The sequence below is a fragment of the Setaria italica genome, chromosome IV (assembly GCF_000263155.2).
Source record: "Setaria italica strain Yugu1 chromosome IV, Setaria_italica_v2.0, whole genome shotgun sequence".
Lineage (NCBI taxonomy): Eukaryota > Viridiplantae > Streptophyta > Magnoliopsida > Poales > Poaceae > Setaria > Setaria italica.
The window spans coordinates 36,382,483-36,404,844 of NC_028453.1; the positions used below are offsets into that span (position 1 = coordinate 36,382,483).

General features: G+C 45.8%; 2 protein-coding genes and 1 long non-coding RNA gene across 3 annotated transcripts; 1 reads left to right on the top strand and 2 right to left on the bottom strand.

Moving 5' to 3' along the window:
• Nucleotides 1-3,667: 3,667 nt before the first annotated feature.
• Nucleotides 3,668-6,806, bottom strand: LOC101786191 (probable inositol oxygenase). Its single transcript, XM_004966031.4, has 10 exons — nucleotides 6,578-6,806; nucleotides 6,372-6,477; nucleotides 5,147-5,433; nucleotides 5,002-5,061; nucleotides 4,867-4,919; nucleotides 4,617-4,739; nucleotides 4,429-4,498; nucleotides 4,238-4,316; nucleotides 4,039-4,120; nucleotides 3,668-3,891 (listed from the first exon to the last, which is right to left on the bottom strand). Exons 1-10 carry the CDS (start codon nucleotides 6,606-6,608, stop codon nucleotides 3,865-3,867), a joined length of 918 nt encoding a protein of 305 aa, XP_004966088.1. The 5' UTR covers nucleotides 6,609-6,806; the 3' UTR covers nucleotides 3,668-3,864.
• Nucleotides 6,807-6,894: 88 nt separating this feature from the next.
• LOC111256949 lies at nucleotides 6,895-7,473 on the top strand. The gene is made up of 2 exons (XR_002677215.1): nucleotides 6,895-7,024; nucleotides 7,155-7,473. It is a non-coding gene; the product is annotated as an uncharacterized LOC111256949 (long non-coding RNA).
• An 11,184-nt stretch (nucleotides 7,474-18,657) lies between these two features.
• LOC101786979 (GDSL esterase/lipase At1g29670) lies at nucleotides 18,658-21,500 on the bottom strand. Its single transcript, XM_004966032.3, has 4 exons — nucleotides 20,966-21,500; nucleotides 20,569-20,859; nucleotides 19,614-19,869; nucleotides 18,658-19,410 (listed from the first exon to the last, which is right to left on the bottom strand). Exons 1-4 carry the CDS (start codon nucleotides 21,443-21,445, stop codon nucleotides 19,187-19,189), a joined length of 1,251 nt encoding a protein of 416 aa, XP_004966089.1. The 5' UTR covers nucleotides 21,446-21,500; the 3' UTR covers nucleotides 18,658-19,186.
• Nucleotides 21,501-22,362: the final 862 nt, after the last annotated feature.

Below are 22,362 nucleotides of genomic sequence, written 5' to 3' on the forward strand. Positions count from 1 at the left end.
ATTCCACTCCGACAGGGTCCGTGCATTCCTCATTTGGAAACAAGAGGCATTTTGCATTTGGCCGGTGAGCCACTTGTGAAAGAAGGCGATGATCAACTACCGAGACAGAAAGAGATAAGCCATTTAACTATGATGAATCGCCGAGGGATCGGAAAAGCAGGGCGCCACTTGGATCGCGGCCGCCGGTGGAAGCCGGCCGGCCTTCCCCTCACTTGGCCACCCAGGATCCACCCGCAGGTAGGCAGGCGGATGATGACGATAACAACAAGGAAAAGAAAAGGAAATTCGAGCTAGATGGTGGTCTGGGCCATGTTTAGTTACTCCCAACTCCCAACTTTGACACTATGCAAAAAGAAGATTCCCCATCACATCAAACTTGCGGTACATGCATGGAGTACTAAATGTAGATGAAATTAAAAACTAATTGCACAGTTTTGTTGTACTTTGCGAGACGAATCTTTTGAGCCTAATTAGTCAATATTTGGACAATAATTCACAAATACAAACGAAACGCTACAGTGTGCTACAGTGCTGTAACAGTAATTTAGCACCCCCAAATTCGCCAAACTAAACACGGCCCTGGTGTGGCCACGGTCCACTTCATCGTGGTCAGACGCCCAACCTGACGAATCGATCGGCTCTGCACGCAGCAGAGAAACCAGTTTCAGACCCGGAGCGTCAACTCCTGCAGGGGCGTAATAAAAAAATAAAAGAAATCCCAGTGTTGCATTGCATCAGAAGGGAGGGGAACGTCCTTTTGATTGGGCGCTTGGCCAAGTCTTCTCCGTTGCCGTATAAAGTTTATTTGCCCTCTCGCCGTACTTTGGACGTAGCCTCGTTTTCTCCAATGGGACCGTCGTCACGCACGTAATAGTTGCCGTCGGCGTCAGGAACGGGATCCTGCTGCTGGGCGCGTACGGGAGGCACAGCTTTATTTTCGTTTGGTCGTCTGGAGCCTGCCATGCGAGGACACCGCTCCGAAAACGGAACGACGACCCTCGCGTACCGGCGTACGGGTGCAGGATTTGGTGCTCTGCTGAACTCCAAACAACCTTTTCCTGAAGCGGAAACAACTTCTCCACGGAACCCTGTGTTCTTCCGAAGCAACCAGGATTCATCGCCACGGGCGCGGTACTGCCAACTGCTGACCTGACGAGTGATGACTTTGTGTTCATTCTGCTGTAATTGTGTTGTTAGTACCGAACGGTTGTCTTGGAACTGAACCGGACCCTGGGCCAGATCATGGGGCTTTTGGTATCAGCATTCAGCATTCAGGCCCATCAGGGATAGCCTTCCAATCTTGGGGATTTGGCGTACGGTGCCGACTTTTGTTTTTTTTAAGCAAAACTTTTAGTCGTCCATAACTTTCAGTGTTAAAAGGCTATTTTTAGTCATTGAAGTATCGTCTGAGGTTCATTTTCGTCCTGAACTACCAAAATGATCGTTCTGGTTCTTGAACTTTCTCAATCGGCTTAAATTCATCCTTCTTCCTTACAAGTTGGTCACCAAACACGAGCTCGATCGGCTTGACTTATTTTTAGTGCAGAGAGCGCGTGGTAAAAATTGGAATGCGAGGGGTAAAGGAAACCCCAGGCAGGCCGAGATTTTCCTTTTAGCCCCTCACGTCATGCTTCGTCTCCAAGTCTCCCTCGATGCTCTAGAGTCTTCTTTTCACTTGTATGTGGGTCTGACACGTCGATAGCTTCAGGATGAGATTGATCTTCAATAACTTTTCAAATCTCCGCTTGATCTTCTCTGATTTCTCTTTGATCCCGAAGTAATCCTTGTCATATCTTCACAAACTTAGCCCTAAATCTTCTCGGAGGATTGCTTGTCAAAAACGAGCTCGAGGTGGGGCCAGGGAGCCCAGGTCGATCGGCCTGAGCCCCTATAAGCTTATCGGTCTGGGCCTTTCTGGGCTTGCTAGCCTCGTCTTCGTCTGGTTCATTGCTTGTTCAGGGCTTTATCAAAAAAATATGATTTTAGATCCAATTTTCTGCAAAAATAAAATATCCTTCAAAATACAAAGCACAAGTGAAAATGACCGGTTTATTAGGTGTGATCAATAATTTAGGTATTAAATTTATATTATTATTAAAGATAAATAGGGGTAAAAGTGTGTCAATAACGAGCGTCAACGCTATTGTGCTGTTTTAAAAGTTGTTAATACTTATCTAATCTACTTAAGTTTTCGTAGCAATTTCTTCGCATAAGTTCATAACAAACACCGTGGATGGACTTGAAATTAGAATAAGGGCCTGACCGAAACAGCTGGATGCATGCTGCATCTGCGGCGGCAGCTGCTACAGCTGCAGCAAGCATGCGACAATGGTTCCTCTGCATTTTTTAAAAGCATAAAATGAGGCTGAGCAGGTATTATTTGGCTGCAGTTGAAGCATAAATGAGCACGGTTAAGAGCATCTCCAGCAGGGACGGATCTAGAGTAAATATTGAGTGAGAGCACACCTCAAGAGAAAATAGATTATCAAGGCTTTAATATTGACTCCTTTAGCATCAAAAATTTGAGTGAGGGCCTATGTAGGTTCGTCCCTGATCTCCAGCAGTTCTCTTTTTTGTTGTCATTGGAGGAGCTGCTTTTATAGTTACCAATAATCTCATCTTAATCCAATTACCATATTCGAAGAGCCGGCTCTCTTTGTTTATCCCAATAATTATTAGGAAAAGAAAAAAAGTAAAAGATTTGCTGTAACATTATTTTTTCATCAACTCTCCCAATCTATGGGTTTGATTTTTCCTCTCAACTCCAGCCGTACCCTCTTACCCTCTAAACAGCTCCACAAGTAGAGGGCTCCCTAAAACCCCCGAATGGAGGGTGTGGGAGGAATTTTGTAGCCTCCCAAAAATGGAGGATCTAAGAGAAACTCCAGCAATAGCCTTCAAAGGTTAATTAGGAGTTCTCTCTATATTTTGAGGGTCATAAAAAATTTTGAACTTTAGCAATAGTCCCTATGAATAAAGGGTTAGGAATGAAGGGTGGAGGGGGAAATTTGGAGACCTCCCTAAAATGGAGGATCTAAGAGAAACTCCAACAATAGCCTTCAAATGTTAATTAGGAGTTCTCTCTATTTTTTTGGGCTACAAAAATACTTCGAACTTTAGCAATAATCCCTATGGATAAAGGGCTAGGAATGGAGGGTGGAGGGGGAAATTTGTAGACCTCCCAAAAATGGCGAATTCAATAGAAGGTATGTTGGAGTGCATTTTTTTCTTGATCCTTTAAACTTGAGGTAAGAGGCTGCTTAGAGGGTTGCTATAACAGAGGACTGGTTAGAGCGCACTTTTTTTTTGTTTGGCCCTTTAAATTTGAAGTATAGAGTTGTTCAGAGGATCCGCTCTAAATGGTTAGTAATACTGTTGTGGTACCATACAGTCTCTTTGAACTGGGCCAGATCCTGGGCTTTTCTAAGTGCCCCGCATCAATCAGACAGGCTTCAAGCCCATCAAAAAGCGGTCGCTATCTCATCTTCGTGCCCAACAACCCACCACCATCGACTCTGCTCTTTCTGGTGCTGCGCTGCTGCAGTTGGAAAAGCTGTAGAACAGCCGGCACTCCCTCTCTCTCTCTCACACACGCACCATAATTTACATGGTACAGTCACTCATGTAAAAAAAAAAAGGAAAAATGGATTTAGATGGCACAGCGAAATCACCTACTGCAAAGAACAAATGCAGAAACTTTTATTCGAAACCGTATATCCGATCTGCACGACACAAATGGGTACACTCTTGACTCGACTCAGGTATGAAAATGTTCATACATGACACATTGTGCTATATATGCAGTCTACGGTATATGGAGTCTTGGAACAACCCTTTGGTTCCCCTCCTGGGTGCCCTTTATTTTCACCATCTCAGCTTCTCCGGGAAGTACTGCAACGAAACATTCAGACAAGAAGATGGCATCAGGAATTCAGAATTGACACATACATTGACACTTCCGAGTTAACTGAAGAGGCAGGTGTAATGGCATAGGTCGAGGTTGCCAGATGCGAGGTCAACAATGCATGTCTATTATACCTTGTTGATGAGGGACATGTAGTAGGGCTTCACCTTCTCCACATCTATCCTGACGTTGCTCTTGCTGTACAAGTCATACTTGCTGCAGACAGGGGGTACAAGACAGTAACATCACCCAGTTGTAAGTAAAGTGTCCACATCTCGTTGCTATCAAAGTATCAAGTCTGCAGGAGAGCGATGGATTTGGTTCTTGTCTTACTTGAACACATGCAGCCACTTGAGGTTCTCCTTGTCCTCATCGTTCATCAGGTGCGTGTAGGCTCCATGCTTGTGCAGAGCTGAACCACATTAATAAAAGGAATGCAAGAAATCAGTGACCCATAATGACCTATAATTTTGTTTTAAAAAGAAAGTTCTATAATTGGCCAAAAAAAATTATCAGGAGCTTACGGTAGAATGAGTGATATCTGATGATGAACAGCCCCGCGGAAGGAAGGGTGGTCTTGTTCTCCTTGGCCACCTGAGATGAACAAACATCTGAACATTTCAGAAACAAAAAGAAAAAAACCTGCAGCAATTGGCACATGAAGATTGACGAACTGCTTGCAGTCCCCAAAAAGCGAACTGCGGAGACTGACCAGGTACATGTAGTCGTCATGGCCCCATGACATGAGCACGTTGTCGAGGCCGCAGCCCTCGGAGTAGACCCCGAACTTGGTGTTGAACTTGGGGTTGTGGTAGTCAGGGTTCTCCTTGAAGTACTGCACATTGTATTTGTTGATATATTCAGAATTAGGGATGAACATATACAGAAGATCCAGACATTGAATTTTCACTTCTCTGGAATATGGCACAATTGTAGCCTGCATCCCCCAATTGCTTCGTTACCTTGAAGTGGACGTTGCACTCGTCGTATGCGCAGCCGACAGGAAAGGTGTCACCTGAGATTTACAAAGTTTCATCCGTCAGTGTCTGTGAGGATCTGTAGAAGTAGAGGTCAGGGGGTGGTTTTCATTAACTCACCAACGACTGCCCACTGTGGGAGCTCCCCAAAGGTTGGGTGGAGCAGCACCTTGCCCAGGTCTGAAACGCAGAGACGTCTCCCATGTCACAAAACGAACAGGCCACTGAACTGAGGGAACTCCGAGAAGAAGAGAAGAGAGGGTACCGTGGATGAGGCCGGTGAGGTGGAGCCAGTCCTGGTCGGGGTAGTCCTTGCGGATGGCCTCGGCGGTCTGGAGGAGGTGCTCGATCTGGGGCATGTCCAGGTCCGGGTCGCTGTCGTCCACGAACTCGTTGAGCAGCTCGATGCACTCCCAGATGCCCATCTCCGTCTTGTCCAGCCGCCCGTACTCGCCGCGCATCCGGGACACGAACTCGTGCGTCTGCCGGATGTGGTTCACGCGGTAGAACTCCTCCACCGTCTCCTTCCGCTCCGACTCCGCATCGTAGTCCCTGCAGCAGGATCCAAACTTTTACCACCGTTCCCTTTTCTTTTGTTTTCGAAAGAAACTTTTTATTTTACCACGTTAATTAATAACAGAGAGCCACTGCTGAGAAGGGGAAAAAAAGAGAGGCACCTATAAAATGATAAGAAATAAAGAGAGAATAGATAAAGAGCCGGTTCGGCTGGACTTATAAGCCGGCTGAAAAGCTGAAACGGCTGATTTGTTGTGAGAAAAAAACACTGTTCGGTAGCTGATAAGCCGGCTGATGAGCTGACGAACATGTTGAAAATGACCATCTTAGCAGAGCCGCAAAAATATCATGGGGGGTGGGGTGCACTGCATGTGGGGCCCACTGCCGTGGACACCAGAAATTGCTTGGCGAGGGTACGTACGCCGAAGTGTCCTTTATTCTAGATCGTTCTCCCTCCAGAGATACTGGAAACGCAGCGCCATCTTTTATCTTCTGATGGTTTAACTAATTTTATTGGCATAAACGTCTGCACACGCGCACGCTTTGTTTAACCAGCAACAGTTTAGGCTATGACAGGGTTCCTTTCTCTAATCCTTTTGCTTTGAAGACTGCCCGGGCATAATGCAGGGGGTCAAACAAAGTGGCCTGTTTGTTTTGTTTCTCCCTTCCGCGCAGACAAGCAAAGCCCAGGCGACGACGGGCGAACCGTGTCCCGGGCGACTTTGCGCTGCCGTGTCGTGCCGTTTATGCAAGCGTGTTCATTCTCAATTTTCCGCCCATGTAAAAAAAGTGGATTTTTTTTTCTCGGGGGTTATTTTTTTACTAAAATCAAGAAGAAGAAAAATGCCGCCATGCATCTGTTTGGGTCTCCAGTGTCGAGGAAAGGAAAGGGGAAGCGTTTCCTTTCTTTCTGCCGATGGGCGCCGGCTTTTGACCTGAACACACCAGAAGTAATTACTGGAAGGCTGTTTCACCTGAAGGTTTTGCCGAAGGCGTTGGCGTCCGGCACGATGAAGCCGCCGTCCAGCACCAGCTCCGCCGGGTTGGCGCCGGCGGCGACCTTCCTCTCCGCCACCGCATCTGCAGCCACAAAAAGGAGCACAGCCCAATGACAACACCGAATCGGATTGAGCAGAGCAGAGGGACATCGCAAAAGCAAGAACTGAAACCGCGAGATTACCGAGCTGGGGCTGTTCAATGGTGATCGTCATCTTCTTCCCCGATCAGCCTCACCAAAAAAAAAAACCCTTGAAACAGCAGGAGGTTCAACGACGACACGAACAGAGTCCAAGAACACGGCGACGGCAATGGCGATGGCCTGGCTCTGGAGGCAGAAATCCGCACGGTATTTATAGCAGGAGGTCCGGGGCGCGGGGCCTCGGTGTCAGCCGGCGACAGAGGCGTAGCCTAGGTCTACGGCAACACAGCTGTGGGTGACGCAGCAGGAAGAGAGAGAGGAAAAGTAGAACGCCAGTGAGAGATCCATCGGGCGATCGGCGGGAGCGAGATACTAGTGGTGGCGTTATCCGCGCCGCGGGGATGGGATTTGTTGAGGGCGGGCGCGGGTGACTCAGCCATGGCGTGGAGGTGCGCCTGTGGATGACAAGGACACCTCACGCTCTTGGTGGTAGGTAGGTACTGCCCCCCTCCTTTCTCCATTGCAAACTTGCTTGCTGATTTTAGCCTTTTTTCTTGGATCTCTCTCTCTCTCTCTCTCTGCTTCTGCCTCCTCCTCCTGTGTTTGACGCCTTGGATAGCTAGAGATGATGAATCCGTGTCAGCTTGGAAGAAAAAGGAAATTGAAGCAACCTGTGCATTGTTTGTTCTGCGAGGATGGAGTCAGCTTATCTTCAGAGAAGAAATGTGTCGGTGCTTTACATGTGGAGAGTAATAAGGAGAGTGTTTTACATGTGCTTTAAATGTGTCGGTGCTTTATTGTTTCACTAAGCAGTTTGTCTTTTACCGTCCATCTATACTTGTAGACGATTCGGAGGGATCCACATATTCAGCGGTATATTACTCCTGCTATTTGCATGTATAATAAGCGATGTCGTGGACATCACTAATTTTGTGCTACGGCGTCGACTATACTAGTGTTAAAAAGTATTATTATAAAAACATCCGAAAAGTAATTTATAATTGAATTTTGAAGATTTTGATTTCAGAGATAACCTAAAGTATCGTCAAACGGTGGACTAGGTAGCAACCTTTTACTTGTCTTTGTAGGATATTGTAATCATCTTACGAGTCGATCGCTCTCTTGAATCTCCCAATTCTCGATCTAGAGGTTGTCTCCTAGCGAAGAGACTAGCTTTTGTTCACCGGCATGATTATTCTACGAGACGGCTGAGGTGACACCATTATCGTATATGCTCTTGATCGTCAGATATTTCACGGAGGTCAAGGGAGGGTTTCTTTAATTTTTTACTCCAAATGTTTAGTGATGCGGATTGACCCTAAGCTCTTGTTCACCTCAGCACTTTGAATCTTTGGCAAAAGGTCATGGCGGTGTCACTTGCTTGTCTCCTGTACATGGGACCGACGCTTCACACGCGTAGGACTAGGAGGCGACTCACTTGTCGGCCGTCCCGTGGCTAAAGCTGAATAGAGCTCGGACACGAGGCGGTGCATGCAACGACTCAAGGCCGGGCGTTTGGCCATGTGCCGATCGAACAGCTCTTGGCGCGTGACTGCGTGAGGTGATCGATCACGCAACTCTAAGTAGGACTCGAGGTGCTCGGATGGCGCGTGCTGTCGAGCGGCGTAAGGCCGGCGGCGAACATGGCTGCACCGCCGCACCGAGCAGGGAGGTCTCGGGATGAGACGTCTTTCATTTAGGTTTGGGTTACCCTAATAACCCAAAGGGTTTATCACTACTTGACCCATATTTGTTTGGGTCGTCCCAATAGATATTTACACCAAAAATTGTATTTTGGGTACTGGGTCATTGGGAAAATCTGCATCCCTAATGGACAACAATCCTACTTAGAGTGACGTTTTATCAAAAAGGAAAAAAAAACGTAGGTACTGTTTCCATAAAAGATAAGTGATTTTTTGCGTGTAGTTAACCATCTCAAATTTTGGTTACAGATTACTTTATATATTTTAAGTTTTTGCACGTTTGAAAAACGATGAGTAGATCTGTATTGTAAAAATAGTTTCATAATAATATTCATTTGTTATACATTACAAATATATTATAAAAAAGTAGTCAAAGTTATGTGTATATTATAAAAAAAAATAGTAGTCAAAGTTATGTTTCGGGCTGACCAATGTCCTGTGTCCAACCTATGGAGATGCCCTGCTAAGTGCTAACTGCACTCGTTGGTTTCACTTATTACTCACATAATATAGTCCTTCAATAGGATCAATTGTCAAATCAACATGATGAGGATCCTTGGCTCCTACGTCCTACTACGCATTGGCTGACCTTGGCTGCCGATAGGGACGGGGATCCCATTTGCATCCGTGAACTCATCTTTCAGTGGGTAACATACTGAAGTATGGTACTGCAGCAAAATCCTTTTCATTGGTGTAGAGAATCCATGCCGCATGCACTGACTTTTCCGCAAAGTGACAAAGATGTTATGTGATCGGGGGCGGATCCAGGACCCGGGCTAGGTGGGTTGCAGCCCGGGTCCAGCCCCGATAGCCCCCTTTGCACAACCATGTTAGAGACGGTAAATTCAACTGCACGCTGTGATATCTCTCAGGCAAAAGAAACCCAGCAGGTTGATATCAGGCTAGTTCATGGAGCATTTCGTCTGCTGGATATTGCCTTTGTAAATTGATCTTTTTGCATGGACACCGATCACAGAATACACTGAGGGGTGTTTAGATCGTGCACTATTTTTTATTCGGGTCGGATCGGATGTTCGATATCAATTAGAACAACTAAACGTGAACTAACTATAAAACTAATTGCATAAGCCGTGGTTAATTCACGAAATGAATCTATTAAATCTAACTAATCCATGATTAGCACATATTTACTGTAGCATCACATGGTCAAATCATGGACTAATTAAGCTTAATAGATTCGTCTTGCGAATTAGCCTTCATTTGTGCAATTATTTTTGTAATTAACCTATATTTAATACTCCTAATTAGTATCTAAACGTTCAATGTTACAGGAACTAAACTTTAATCCCTATCTTCAAATGGGGCCTAAGTTCAATCCAGGTCAGAGCCGACTTCAAGGTCCACCCCTCTATGTGATACACAACGGGTTATGAGATGGAGGGCCATAGTTAGGAACTCATTGTTAGAGGGGATGAACAGTACTATTTTTTTTTCAAAATTTGATATTATAGAGCTGTCCAGGTCCAAGTTGGCAACTAGCATGTGGCACGACTAAGGTCAGTCTCAGTACACAGTTTCAGATCGTAAACTAGGTAATTGTGCCAGTTGAGTGTCATGGGATGAAACTCCTCTCAAATATTATGAAACTCCCTCCTCTCTTTTCTCACGAAGATTTTGCTAATATGATATAAAATTTAATGCTCATAAAACCCTTCACGAAACTCTCACCGAGACGGAGCCCGGAGGGATGCACCGATGCATGATGCAAAGTAGGCGTTGCTTGTTGTGTACAAGCGGGGTCAAACTGAACGTGCTATCGCCTCGAGACTTGTGTTCAACACTCTGTTTAGCAGAGCTGGAACAAGCAAAGTCACTCTTTTTCAAAAATAATATAAAAAGTGTTAACAGTACCCCTCTAGTTACGGACAACGTGGATGCAAGGTGATTTAAATCCAAATATTATGGTTTGTTTCAAATTTAAACTAGGTTTGAAAAATGTTCTTGGTGCAACTTTTCCCAACTCGCGCAAACAGCATGTGGCGTTATGTCGATCGACCTGCCGACACACGTACAAACTTTGACCGGTATACACAAATGTAGCAGGTTTGCGGCTGGCCATTCTCATCTCCCTGAGAAGTTTACACTAAATCACCGGTGCAAATTTACCCTTTCACCTGATTACGCACGCAAACCACTCTTATTGTACGCATGCATGCACTCTGGAGCACAAAACAGAGACAAACAAACGAGCCAAGGCTGCCAGCTGCAAAAATAATCGACAAGTTGGGTGTGCAGTGGTGTCCCGATGGACTCAACCCAACAACTCTCTCATGACAAAGCTTCTGCAAAGATTTTTTTTCCTTAAAAAATTTGAGAAAACCTCTGTCATGACTAGAGCATGACAAGGAAGAGTACCGGACACGAACGCTGCACGTGTTCAGCAGTGCTGGCCGTCACACCTTTTTTTTTTCTTTGGAGATGGCACACACGATATTTTTGCCGGCTGGTCATCGTGCGATCAGCGTACGCGATCTGATGGACAGCCACTGAATTCTCATCCAACCGTCGGTGGGTGATCGATCGGTAACGTACGTATGTACATGCTGTGGGACGGGCTGGGCTGGAGTTCATCTCACCTGGCGTCTGATGGTGGTTCATGCTCCCTGCACCTCGTAGCAAATTTGTCGTCGGCGATAACATTTTTTATATGGACTGCCAGAGCACTGCAAGCAACTTGTTTGACGATGCTGGGTAAGTTCCAAAGTGCATACCGTAGTCTTTAATCAACTGAGCTCAGGAAATGGACTGGTACGATGTGCTAGAGAAAAGAACCATATCGGTTTCCAACTCTTACTCCAAAAAAATTGCTCAGCTTGAGACCCAAGTTCACTTTTTTTTTCTCCGAAACACGTAGTACAGACGCGGACGCTCGTACATACTCGCCCCTACAAACATGCACGCAATCTTACCCTATAAGTACCTTCGAAAGACTGAGCCGACAAACCCTCGAGATTGATGAAGTTACTGTCGAAGGATTTGGGGAAAAATCAACTCTTGAGTATTTCCTCTCGTGGTGCCTTTTCTTATCACCACTCTTTTACATTTTAGCCCTACATATATATCAATATTACATACACACACCAACACTCCCCCTCAAGATGGGCAATATATATCTATCATGCCCATCTTGTCACACGAAGACACACACTCTTTAACACTCAACCCTTTTGTTAGACAATCAGCAATTTGTCCCTTAGAAGTTACAAAGCCTAGAGTTAAAGTTCCATCATCAATCCTTTCTCTAATAAAGAAGCGGTCGATCTCCACATGTTTGGTTCGATCATGTTGAACTGGGTTGTTGGCAATGTTAATAGCTGATTTGTTATCACACCAAAGCTTCATAGGCCTGCCCTCATGGAGTTTTAACTCAGTTAGAAGATTTTTTACCCATAATAGTTCACTCAGACTCTGTGACATAGCCCTATACTCAGCTTCTGCAGTGGAGCGTGATACAACAGGCTGTTTCTTGCTTCTCCAAGTCACCAAGTTACCACCAACAAATACACAATAGCCTGAAGTTGATCTTCTGTCATCAGGGCAACTTGCCCAGTCTGCATCACAATAACCTTCCACATTCAGATGTCCATTTTTTTTTGAACAACAAACCTTTACCTGGATTCTTCTTTAAATATCTCAAGATTCTATAGACTGCATCCATGTGATCACTCCTTGGGTCATGCATGTATCTGCTTACTACACTTACAGCATATGTTATATCAGGTCTTGTATGACATAGATAGATGAGGCACCCCACAAGTCTTTGATATCTCTCCTTATGTACAGGATGTCCAGATTCAGCATCCAATTTGTGGTTTTGCTCTATTGGTGTAGTGGTTAAACGACACCCAAGCATACCTATCTCATCCAGTAGATCCAGAACATATTTCCGTTGTGAGAGCACAATCCCTCTAGGAGATCTTACTACTTCAATCCCTAGAAAATATCGAAGCTGTCCCAAATCTTTAATTTCAAATTCCCTTCTCAAATTCTCCTTCAATCGCACCACCTCCAAAGTATCATCTCCAGTGATAATAATATCATCAACATAGACAGCTAGGATGGTAATGTGGTTTTTGGAACATAGATAGAACAGAGTATGATCTCCATTACACTGCTTATATTCCATATCAAGCATTGCACGTTTAAACCTATCAAACCACGCTCTTGGCGATTGTTTTAGTCCATATAAAGATTTTTTCAATCTTAGCACCTTACCTTCTGTTTCAGTAGTAGTGAATCCAGGTGGGATCTCCATATAAACCTCCTCTTTAAGATCACCATGAAGGAATGCATTTTTAACATCTAATTGATATAATGGCCAATCAAAGTTAGCAGCACAAGAAATCAAGGTCCTCACGGTACTCATTTTTGCAACCGGTGCAAATGTCTCATCATAGTCAATTCCATATGTCTGGCTGTACCCTTTTGCTACCAGCCTTGCCTTATATCTCTCCACTTTTCCTTCAGGGTTTTGTTTCACAGTATATACCCATTTACAGTCAACCACCTTCTTCCCAGGAGGAGAAGGTATGAGCTCCCATGTGTCATTTTTCTCAAGTGCTGCCAATTCTTCAAGCATTGCCTTTTTCCATTTTGGATCTTGCTTTGCTTCTTTCCAATTTTTTGGAATTTGTACAGATTGCAGGGTTGTCATAAATGCCCAGTACTCAGATGGTAATGACCCATATGACACATAATTACTTACCTCATTGCTATGCTCACCTTCACAATTATCTTCAAAGCCATATCTTACTGGAGGTTTACCTGCAGTGCTCCTTGCTTCTCTTCTTAGAGCAATAGGTAAGTCATTCAAGTGATCCCTTATCTCTCCCCCTAACTCAGACAACTGGTCATTCTCATTATCACCTGAGTGAACTTGGTCACTTTCAACTTCATCAACAATAGTGGTGGGTTGTATGGGATTTTCTCTCCTTCTTCTCGTATATACTCGTAGATTCCTCTCTGTAGGAGACTGTTGTACTCTCCCTTCCTGTATAGTGTCATTCACTTTAACTGAATTTGGGATTAAACCAACCATAACTTTCTTCTCATTTGCTCGTGTCTCAACTCTACACTCCATTTGCTCACTATCTTCTGATCCAATTGGAGGGTCTAAATCAATGAACAGAGAACTTAAATCAGTCTTCTCACCATAGAAAGGAACTGATTCCCTAAAAGTCACATCCATACTTACAAACATACGACGCTCAGATGGGCTCCAACACTTATATCCTTTTTGTCCCGATGAGTACCCCACAAAAATACACTTGATAGCTTGAGAATCTAGCTTTCCAACCCCCGGTCTATGATCTCTAACAAAACATGTGCATCCAAAGATTTTGGGTGGAACCAAGAACTCATTTTTTCCAAATAACATTTCACAAGGAGATTTCATGCCAAGTATCCTTGATGGCATACGGTTTATCAAGTGAATAGCAGTCAATACTGCCTCACTCCAAAGGAACTTAGGCACATTCATTGTATACATAAGTGAACGAGTTACCTCCAGAAGATGCCTATTCTTCCTTTCAGCCACTCCATTTTGTGGTGGGGTATCGGGGCATGAAGTCTGGTGTAGAATTCCTTCTCTTGAAAGGAAACCCTGAAATTCCTTATTCACATATTCAGTTCCATTATCACTCCGAATAATTTGAATAGAAGTGCCAAACTGATTTTTTACATAAGCATAGAAAGCCTTAAAACATTCAAGTACCTCACTTTTATGCTTCATTAAATATACCCATGTCATACGAGAATAACAGTCAATAAAGGTAACGAAATATTTTGCCCCACTTATAGCAGTGACCGGAGAAGTCCACACATCTGAATGGATTAATATAAAAGGTGATAAACTTCTTAAACCTCTGCTCACATATGAGCTTCTAGTATGCTTCCCGTACTCACAAGCATCACACATTAAATTACTCTTATTCACCTTAGACATTTCTTGAGGGAACATTTTGCTCATGACATCAAAAGATACATGTCCTAAACGACAATGCAACAACATCACCTTAGCTTCATCTTCACTAGCTGATAGGGCAAAATAGACTTCTTCTCTTGTCTTGCTTCTATCAAGATACCAGAGCCCATCATGCCAAGTTCCAACTCCAAGATTTCTTCCCGTCCTCCTTTCCTGAATTAAACAATTTTCACGATCAAGAAGTACCCGACAGTCCATTTGATCAATCAATGAGCTTATTGAAATAAGATTCACAGGAAAGGATGGAACATGTAATACTGATGATAAGGTAATAGATGGTGTGCATTGAACTGTCCCAACACCTCTAATAGAACAAGAGGTTCCATCTGCAGTTTTGATCGTCCCCTTATAAGAATTTGAGTATGGTGTATAAGATGTAAATTCATTTACCTTACCCGTGACATGCCTTGATGCACCTGAATCTAATATCCAATTAGATATATAATTTTGGTTGAATGTACCTGAGTCTGAGTGAACCACATCAGCAACGGTGTCACTCGAGGATGTTGTTTCTTGATTGTTCAGTTGAGAACCCTTTCCGATTTCCTTCCACTTCCTGAACTCATCTAGCTCATTTGGAGAAACTGTAACTGATTCTACAGCACACCCATCTGACATTGCATGATTAGCTCTAAAGCTTACTCTTCCACCACGACTTGCACCTCCTCGGCTAGTACCACCTCTTAACATACATCTGCCTCGACCCCTACCACGATTTGGTTTTAGTGGCTGACGGCAATCACGAATCAAATGCCCCTTTTCACCACAATTATAACAAATTCTGGTCTCTTGGGACCCTGCTACCACATAAGCTTGGCTTGGTGAATTTAAGGTGTGACCCTTTATCACATTGAGTCTTGTCTCCTCCTGTGCCATAGCAGCAATAGCTTCTTCAAGACTAGGGAGATTAGCTTGATGGAATAATGCAGCGCGTCTTCCTTCAAATTCTGGATTTAGACCCCTCAAAAACTGAAGGACCCTTTTATTCTCTACCCACTTCTTCACCCAAGCCACACATTCAGGGTGAGGTAACTCAATAGGATCATAATGATCTAAGTTAGCCCACAGTCGCTTCAATTCTGCAACATAATCCATCAAAGTCTTCTCCCCCTGTTTCAGATAATGTATTTTATCATCTGTATCTGCCAACAGCATCACATTCCCAACACCTGAGTACATGCTTGCAAGAGCCTTCCATATCTCCGAGGCAGAAGCAATAGTGTCAACAGAACCTGCAATTGTTGAGGTCATAGAATTGAATAACCAAGTAACCACTAAAGCATTAGTGGCATTCCAATTCTTCCAGTCACTGCTCAACTTATCTCTGGGTTCAGTTATTTCCCCATTGATGAAGCCCTCGAGCCTTTTTGATTGCAACAGTAACAATGCTCTTCTGGACCAAGCCAAATAGTTTTTCATGCCTTCCAACTTGATATCAACAGGCATCAACTCCAATTTTTGAACCGTATCAATCTCTTTACTTGAGGACGGGGCATCATCCTTCTTTGCAGTAAGTAGTTCCACCAATTTCCCAAGAACCTGTTCAATTCCTTGATTCTCTGCCATAATACAGTGGCTTTGGAACCCCTTGCTTCCTCACAGCAACACTTTCTTCCTCCAGATGCAGTATAGTTGCTGCTCTTCCACAAACCAGCACAGATCCTCTGAATTGGCTTGGAAACCAGCAACGACCAGCAACTCAACTGCTCTCTGCTCCCTTCTCTCTCTGCCAGCGACCAGCAACTCAACTTCTCTCTGCCAAAACCACCAGCAGCTCCACCTTGCACGCCTCCCCGACGCGCAGCTCGATCTGGGGCCTCCGTCGGCCTGCGTCCCTCAGCACGAGCAGCCGCGCAGCCACTCCAGCTCCTGCTCGCCAGCCAACTGCTGCTCCTCCGCCGGGCCCCCTGCTCCTGCTGCTCCTCCGCCGGCCCAAACTTCACCGCTCGCCACCGCCGCCCGTGGGCTCCCTGGCCGGTGTCGCGGCCGCCCGGAGCTCCAGCACGGGCAGATCCGCGCCGCCGCTACGATTTGCGGCCTTGGGGAAGCAGCGCCGCAAGGACGCCCGCCGCCGTCGGATCCGCTCACACTCGACGCAGCACCGCCCTCTCCTCTAGCTCCTGCTCGCCGGCCGACGTCACGCTGACGAGGTCCCCACCATCGCCCCCAAACCTAGCCCTGATACCATGTCGAAGGATTTGGGGAAAAATCAACTCTTGAGTATTTCCTCTCGTGGTGCCTTTTCTTATCACCACTCTTTTACATTTTAGCCCTACATATATATCAATATTACATACACACACCAACAGTTACCACTGGCACCTCGCTGTCGACGGGCACATCGCCTACCATGTGCTAGTTAAATCATGGAATATATTCAGGAAAATGTGAGCACCAGTGCTGAGTCGAGGACCTGAACTTTGGTGGGAAGGTTCCTCCACAAGGAACCTTACCAGTTGTCAGTGTTTAGACCTGGCAACCTACCAAGGGGGGTGCCGAGGTAGTGTTTTGGTTGGTAGGGCTCGTCAAGATCAGGAACTCGAAGGTAAACACAGACACACGATTTAGATAAGTTCGAGCTGCTAGATTACGTAATACCCTATGTCCTGTGTGTTTGTTGTATTGGATTGCTTTGGAGGGGTCCATACCTCGCCTTATATACACGGGGGCAGGGTTACAGGTCGGTTGATTACAAGAATTCTAATTAGATTCGACTAGAGAAGCCTTACTCTGTTACAACGAGTACTTTCCTAATCCTCGACTACTTCCTATCTTTTTATGTAGACTACACCATTCTGCGCCATGGTCTTCATGTCACATTCATCTTGGTGTCCAGCCTCGGTCTGTCCAAACCTTCTGATGGGCCCATAGATGTATGTACGACACCAGCTGAGCTACGCTCAGTTCGCAGACCAAGTTCATTAAAAACATCTATATCTATCGGTTGACTGTACCTGGGTTTGTCCCCCGATGCTACGTTGTATTCCCTCCGTTGGTCATTTTTGGTATTTCTAAATTAATAACTTTTAGTATCCAGATGTATAATAAAAATTAAGATTTAAAAATGTCAAAACGAACTACAATTTGGGATAGGGAGAGTATACTCCAAAACAACTGAATTCATATGAACTTGGTCAGTTCTTGCTGAGATATGATAAAATCCCAATAATTAGGTGGGCCCAGTGCCTATGCGCCCAACTTGCACCACACATGGTATAACTTGGTGCCTCACAGTACTACCCAAAATATTTGTAGTCACGCTCCTCTCCTCTTATTAGGAGCGGACTAAGAGTTCTCGGCACACAAAACAAACTAGCATTTACTGTAGCATTTTGTCCATACCTGAAAATCATTTCTAGGTGTGGATCATAGCTCGAGTCGTTCCTATAGAAATAGGGACATAGCCCGCTCCTGCAAACGCATAAACTGAAACAATGTGATAAAAACATAAATAGAAAAAGTTGCAAAACCATGTTACCAAATACTCCATAAATAGTTTTTCATAGCGGATGTGAATCTTAAGTTAAGATTCCAGTCATCCTGGTGCGTATCGGGGCATCGGGCTACCTATTTTTTTAACACTTCAATTGGACATGTATAGCCGTGAAAAATACGGTCATGAACTGGCAAACAATGGTACGGCCTTTGATTGTTTTTACCTTTTGTTTCAAAACTTAAATTAATGATCAAAACTTAACGACCACAAAAAGAGAATGCCACAACATACACGACACTTGTGAATTCTATGTCGCATGTCACAACATCACTTTCAAGTTTCCCTAAGAGGCTAGGATCATACTGCCCTCTTGGAACACAAGATCGTGAACCGAAGCAGAGTGCATGGCCAAGCTGACCACTGAACAGCCAACCAGAGTAGCAGACCGCTCCAACCAGAGTCTCCGGATCCAAACAGAGCAGTGCGTAAAGTTCAGTCTTAGTTTAGGGACTAAAGAAACCAAACAGCACCTAAGCCTGGCCTAGGGGCGAGCAGAGACAAAGGATTTATGTGCCATATCCAGTCAATCACACTCACACCCTGGCTGGAGCCCGCCCATTTCCCTAATAAGCAAGCTCCAGTTCAATATGGCAAGCATGTAGCAACGCCATTCGTTCATGTTTTGCCTCATGGTCAGACTTTCCATAAGCCATTGTACTGACAATAGAGTTTTGTCTCAATAATGAAAAACTTCTTTTGATCGCATCACAACCGCACCGCTGCAGGACACGCAGCATTCCCCTCTTCTAATTCAACGAACCAACCCTGGCAGGCACGGTCAATTTTTGGTCACCTCTGATTGGTACCCTATAAGATGTGGCCAACTTTGGCAATCGAAATGAAGTAATAATGAACCAAAGTGGCCAGCGTAGGAGGCTACCATGACAAATTTTGACACCCAATTAAATGATGGCCAAAATTAGTCGAAGCAGTTAAAATTTAGCTTGGGCACACTTTGGTACCAAACCAAACATGCCCTATGTGACCTCTAGGGCCAATTCTCTACAAACAGTAGTCATAAATCCACACAATGGAACTGGTTACAACATGCCAAACCTTTGTACACCCACAAACAGGCCTGAAGTACTACACACACGCTCGCACATGGATAGGATTTCCACCTAAAACCAGTGCTTCGGATCCAGCCCATATATAGCAACACTGGCCCAGCGCGCCTCGGATGTTCGGCTACCGCCAGATCATCCACTGATTTCAACTAGTGCTAACAAGACTGCTGACTAACAAGACTTAATCTAGCTACTCCATCCATTTCAAATTATAGACCGTTTTAGCTTTTCTAAGTTCATAGATATTATTATGTACGCGGACACTCCAAACAGCCTATAATTTGAAACGGAGGGAGTACAAATTAGATGCACGCACGGCTTAGATTAATCCACTAAGAATTACTAACAAAGGATTATTGCTACAGGGCAGGCTGGCCGGGCCTACAGCATGGCCAGCTTCTTGACGTTGATGGGGTAGGCGTGCTCCGGCGAGCTGGAGCCGTAGCCCTTACGCGCGATCACGGCGTTGACGGCGTCCGTCGGGTGCAGCCCGTCGAAGAACACGTACTCCGTCCGGTCCCTGCAGACGGGCCCTTGCTTCTCGCACAGCACGCCCGACGAGCTCCTCGACATCTCGCAACAGGCCCTGCCCGTCTCCCTCACACCTGAGGATTTTCACCAAATAAATGTAAAACAAAATCATTTTTGCATCTATATATAACCGTTGCGTGTCTACTGTGTTTCGAAAACAAAAATTTCATACTGAAACCGGAAGAAAAAACGAATCATGTGGCTTGTTTTGTACTACCTGTCCTAACGAGCTGCATTTATTAGAGAGAGATTTTAGGCATTGATAGATGACTCGTACCGTGTTTCGCAGGGTGGTCCAGCATGTCCTTGATGATCTTGTACGAGTCGACGTAGGCGAGCCTGGCGGCGGGCATGCGCGACCTCGCGCCGTCGACGAGCCGCCGGAGCTCCGAGTTGAAGAGCGCCACCGCGTTGTTCACCGGCTCGATGCAGGCGGCGCCGGTGATGTTGAGGAACGCGCGCACCACGGGGGTGCACCCGGTCGGCTGGATCGAGAAGATCACAAACTTCCTCGCGCCCAGAGCGTACAGCCTCTGCAACGGCCAAACGAAGCATGAAGCTTAACACTGCAAATATGTGAGGCCATGATATATATTGTAAAACAGAAAAACTATCCATATTTCACTGGTAATTTTAGTGCTTCATTATGTGATTTTTTCCCTATAAAAAGAAACAAATAGACATGGGTTTAAGGCACAATGGCCTGCTGGCCAGCGATTCATGTGAAATCCCTGGCCGACCACAGTGAGTGGTCACTGTTGCTCTTCCTGAGTGCTTTGCATATTCCATGCGACCATGCCTTTACTACTGTGCTTCCTGACTCATATCAGTGTATGTATGAATTAACTGACCATATGCACATGTTTTTAATAGCATACCAGTCTGTCATCCGCATATCAAGCAATGGACACCAATATGGTCCATCCATGGTGGCCAGGTTGATACCCCTTTATTTGCTTGCATTCCTATGGTCTTTATTTCCACATGTCCTAGGAACTGTGGTTCTCCAGTCAGTACAATTACTGAGCAAATTACTCTACTGCCTGGTCATCTGCGGCTTTAATATCTGTAACAACTATGGGTACACTGCACACAGGGGCAAAACTGGCTGTACTGCACAATGAGATCATCTGTAGCTCATAGTACTACCAACAATTTACCATGAGCTACAGCATGAGCATGAACAGCCGCATGAGAGGGTCTCTGCAGTTACAAGCAAGAGGCAGAGGTACCTGAAGATGGGCGGAGAGCTTGGTGATGATAGACCTTGTGAACTCCGGCAAGGGCGGCGCGCCGTCGTCGGAGCCATTCCTCCTGGGGTTGAAGTAGTTGAACAGGTAGTCGTTGCCACCTGTCCCAATGATGAAGAGGCACTTGGACAGGTAGCATCGCTGGAAGGGATCCTGGCCCTTGATCCTGTGGTCGGTGGCGGTCGCCGCTGCTCCGCGCAGATGGGCCCGCAGGTCAGGGAGGGTCACCGCCTCGAAGTTGCTGATCTGCCGCCGCAGGCTCACCACCTCGCCCTGAAACATCAATGGAAGCGCGCACGTTGCCATGTTTAATTAATCATTGCTGCTACGAGTATTAGTTAGAGATTAAGTAGTTAATGCAAGTCGTAGACTGACTCACGGTGAGCTGGCCGGTGTGGTCGAGGATGCCGGAGCCGCCGGAGGCGAAGTTGACGCCGCGCAGGGCGGCGCGGCCGCGGGTGCGCGGGTCGGCGAAGGGCGGGACGAGCCCCGGGAGGTGGAGGAGCTCACCAAGCGCGTCGATGACGTTCCGGCCGTTGGAGAACCGGCCGGAGGGGCCCAGCGGGAAGTCGACGCCGTAGGGGAGGTAGTCGGCGCGCACGCCGGAGCCGTTGAGGAAGTTGTTGTTGCCGTTGTCCACCAGCGAGCTCCCGAACACGAACATCCCCTTTACCTGCGGCCGCTGCCTCCCCGCCTTGCCGCCGGAGCTCCTCCCCGCCGCCGCTGCTGCAGCATCAGCAGCTCCGGCGCCGACATGGTGGCAGCTTGTTGCAGCGGCTTCACACTGTAAGCGGAGTGGCAGTAGAAGCGGAATGGATAAGGACACGATGGTCAAGAGGTAGACGAGCTGCTTCGCCATGGATGGACTATTGTACTGTATTTCGGTGAGCTTGCTAAGCTAGCTAGCAGCTCTAGCCTGAAGCTTGCCAAAAGCACTGCGTTCTGGCGCTGCTACTTATAGGCGATGGTGATGAGCTGATGATGATTCAAATTCAATGCTGGTAGGTTTGAGCAGTAGGTTAGAGAGAGAGGGAGAGGGAGAGAGAGAGACTGCATGCAGTTACTGCGCACGTACAGCGAAAATTTAAGCTGCTGCCGATGCGTTTGTACAGGTTTGGCGCGAACGAGGGAATGGGATCTGATGAGCTAGTGTCGCTGCATTACATTGGAATCCTGGGATTTACTGCGTCGATCTTTGCAGAGCCGGTACTGTGGTACCGAGCAGCTCCCTGACTGATCGGGCCGTTATTGCTGCAAGTGATAGCAGGCAGGTGACAGCTGAGTTGCTGGCATTCAATGAACACTTGACCGGGCGTTAATTTTGGAATAGAATCCCCCGTCTGTTCCCTGTGAGCCTGCAGTAGCTTAGGCCATGTTTAGTTACTCCCAACTCCCAACTTTGACACTATGCAAAAAGAAGATTCCCCATCACATCAAACTTGCGGTACATGCATGGAGTACTAAATGTAGATGAAATTAAAAACTAATTGCACAGTTTTGTTGTACTTTGCGAGACGAATCTTTTGAGCCTAATTAGTCAATATTTGGACAATAATTCACAAATACAAACGAAACGCTACAGTGTGCTACAGTGCTGTAACAGTAATTTGGCACCTCCCAAATTCCCCAACTAAACACGGCCTTAACTTCAGTAGGCCTCTTGCCTCTAGCAGTTGGACGGGGAATTCCTCAAAATTGACTCAACCGAGGTAAATCCTGCATCTTTTTATTAGACCATTCTCAATAGAAATTTCATTTTCATTAAATAAAGTGCTA

Bases quoted from the DNA above. Each gene is read 5' to 3' on its own strand.
- LOC101786191 (XM_004966031.4), bottom strand. From the start codon at position 6,608: ATGACGATCACCATTGAACAGCCCCAGCTCG. The intron at 5,434-6,371 runs GTGAAACAGCCT...ATCCTGCTGCAG, and splicing joins GCCTTCGGCAAAACCTTCAG to GGACTACGATGCGGAGTCGG. The intron at 4,317-4,428 runs GTAAGCTCCTGA...AATGTGGTTCAG, and splicing joins CAGATATCACTCATTCTACC to CTCTGCACAAGCATGGAGCC.
- LOC101786979 (XM_004966032.3), bottom strand. From the start codon at position 21,445: ATGGCGAAGCAGCTCGTCTACCTCTTGACCATCGTGTCCTTATCCATT. The intron at 19,870-20,568 runs GTACCTCTGCCT...TGGCCGTTGCAG, and splicing joins AGCTCTCCGCCCATCTTCAG to AGGCTGTACGCTCTGGGCGC. The intron at 19,411-19,613 runs GTACGAGTCATC...GAAAATCCTCAG, and splicing joins GGACCACCCTGCGAAACACG to GTGTGAGGGAGACGGGCAGG.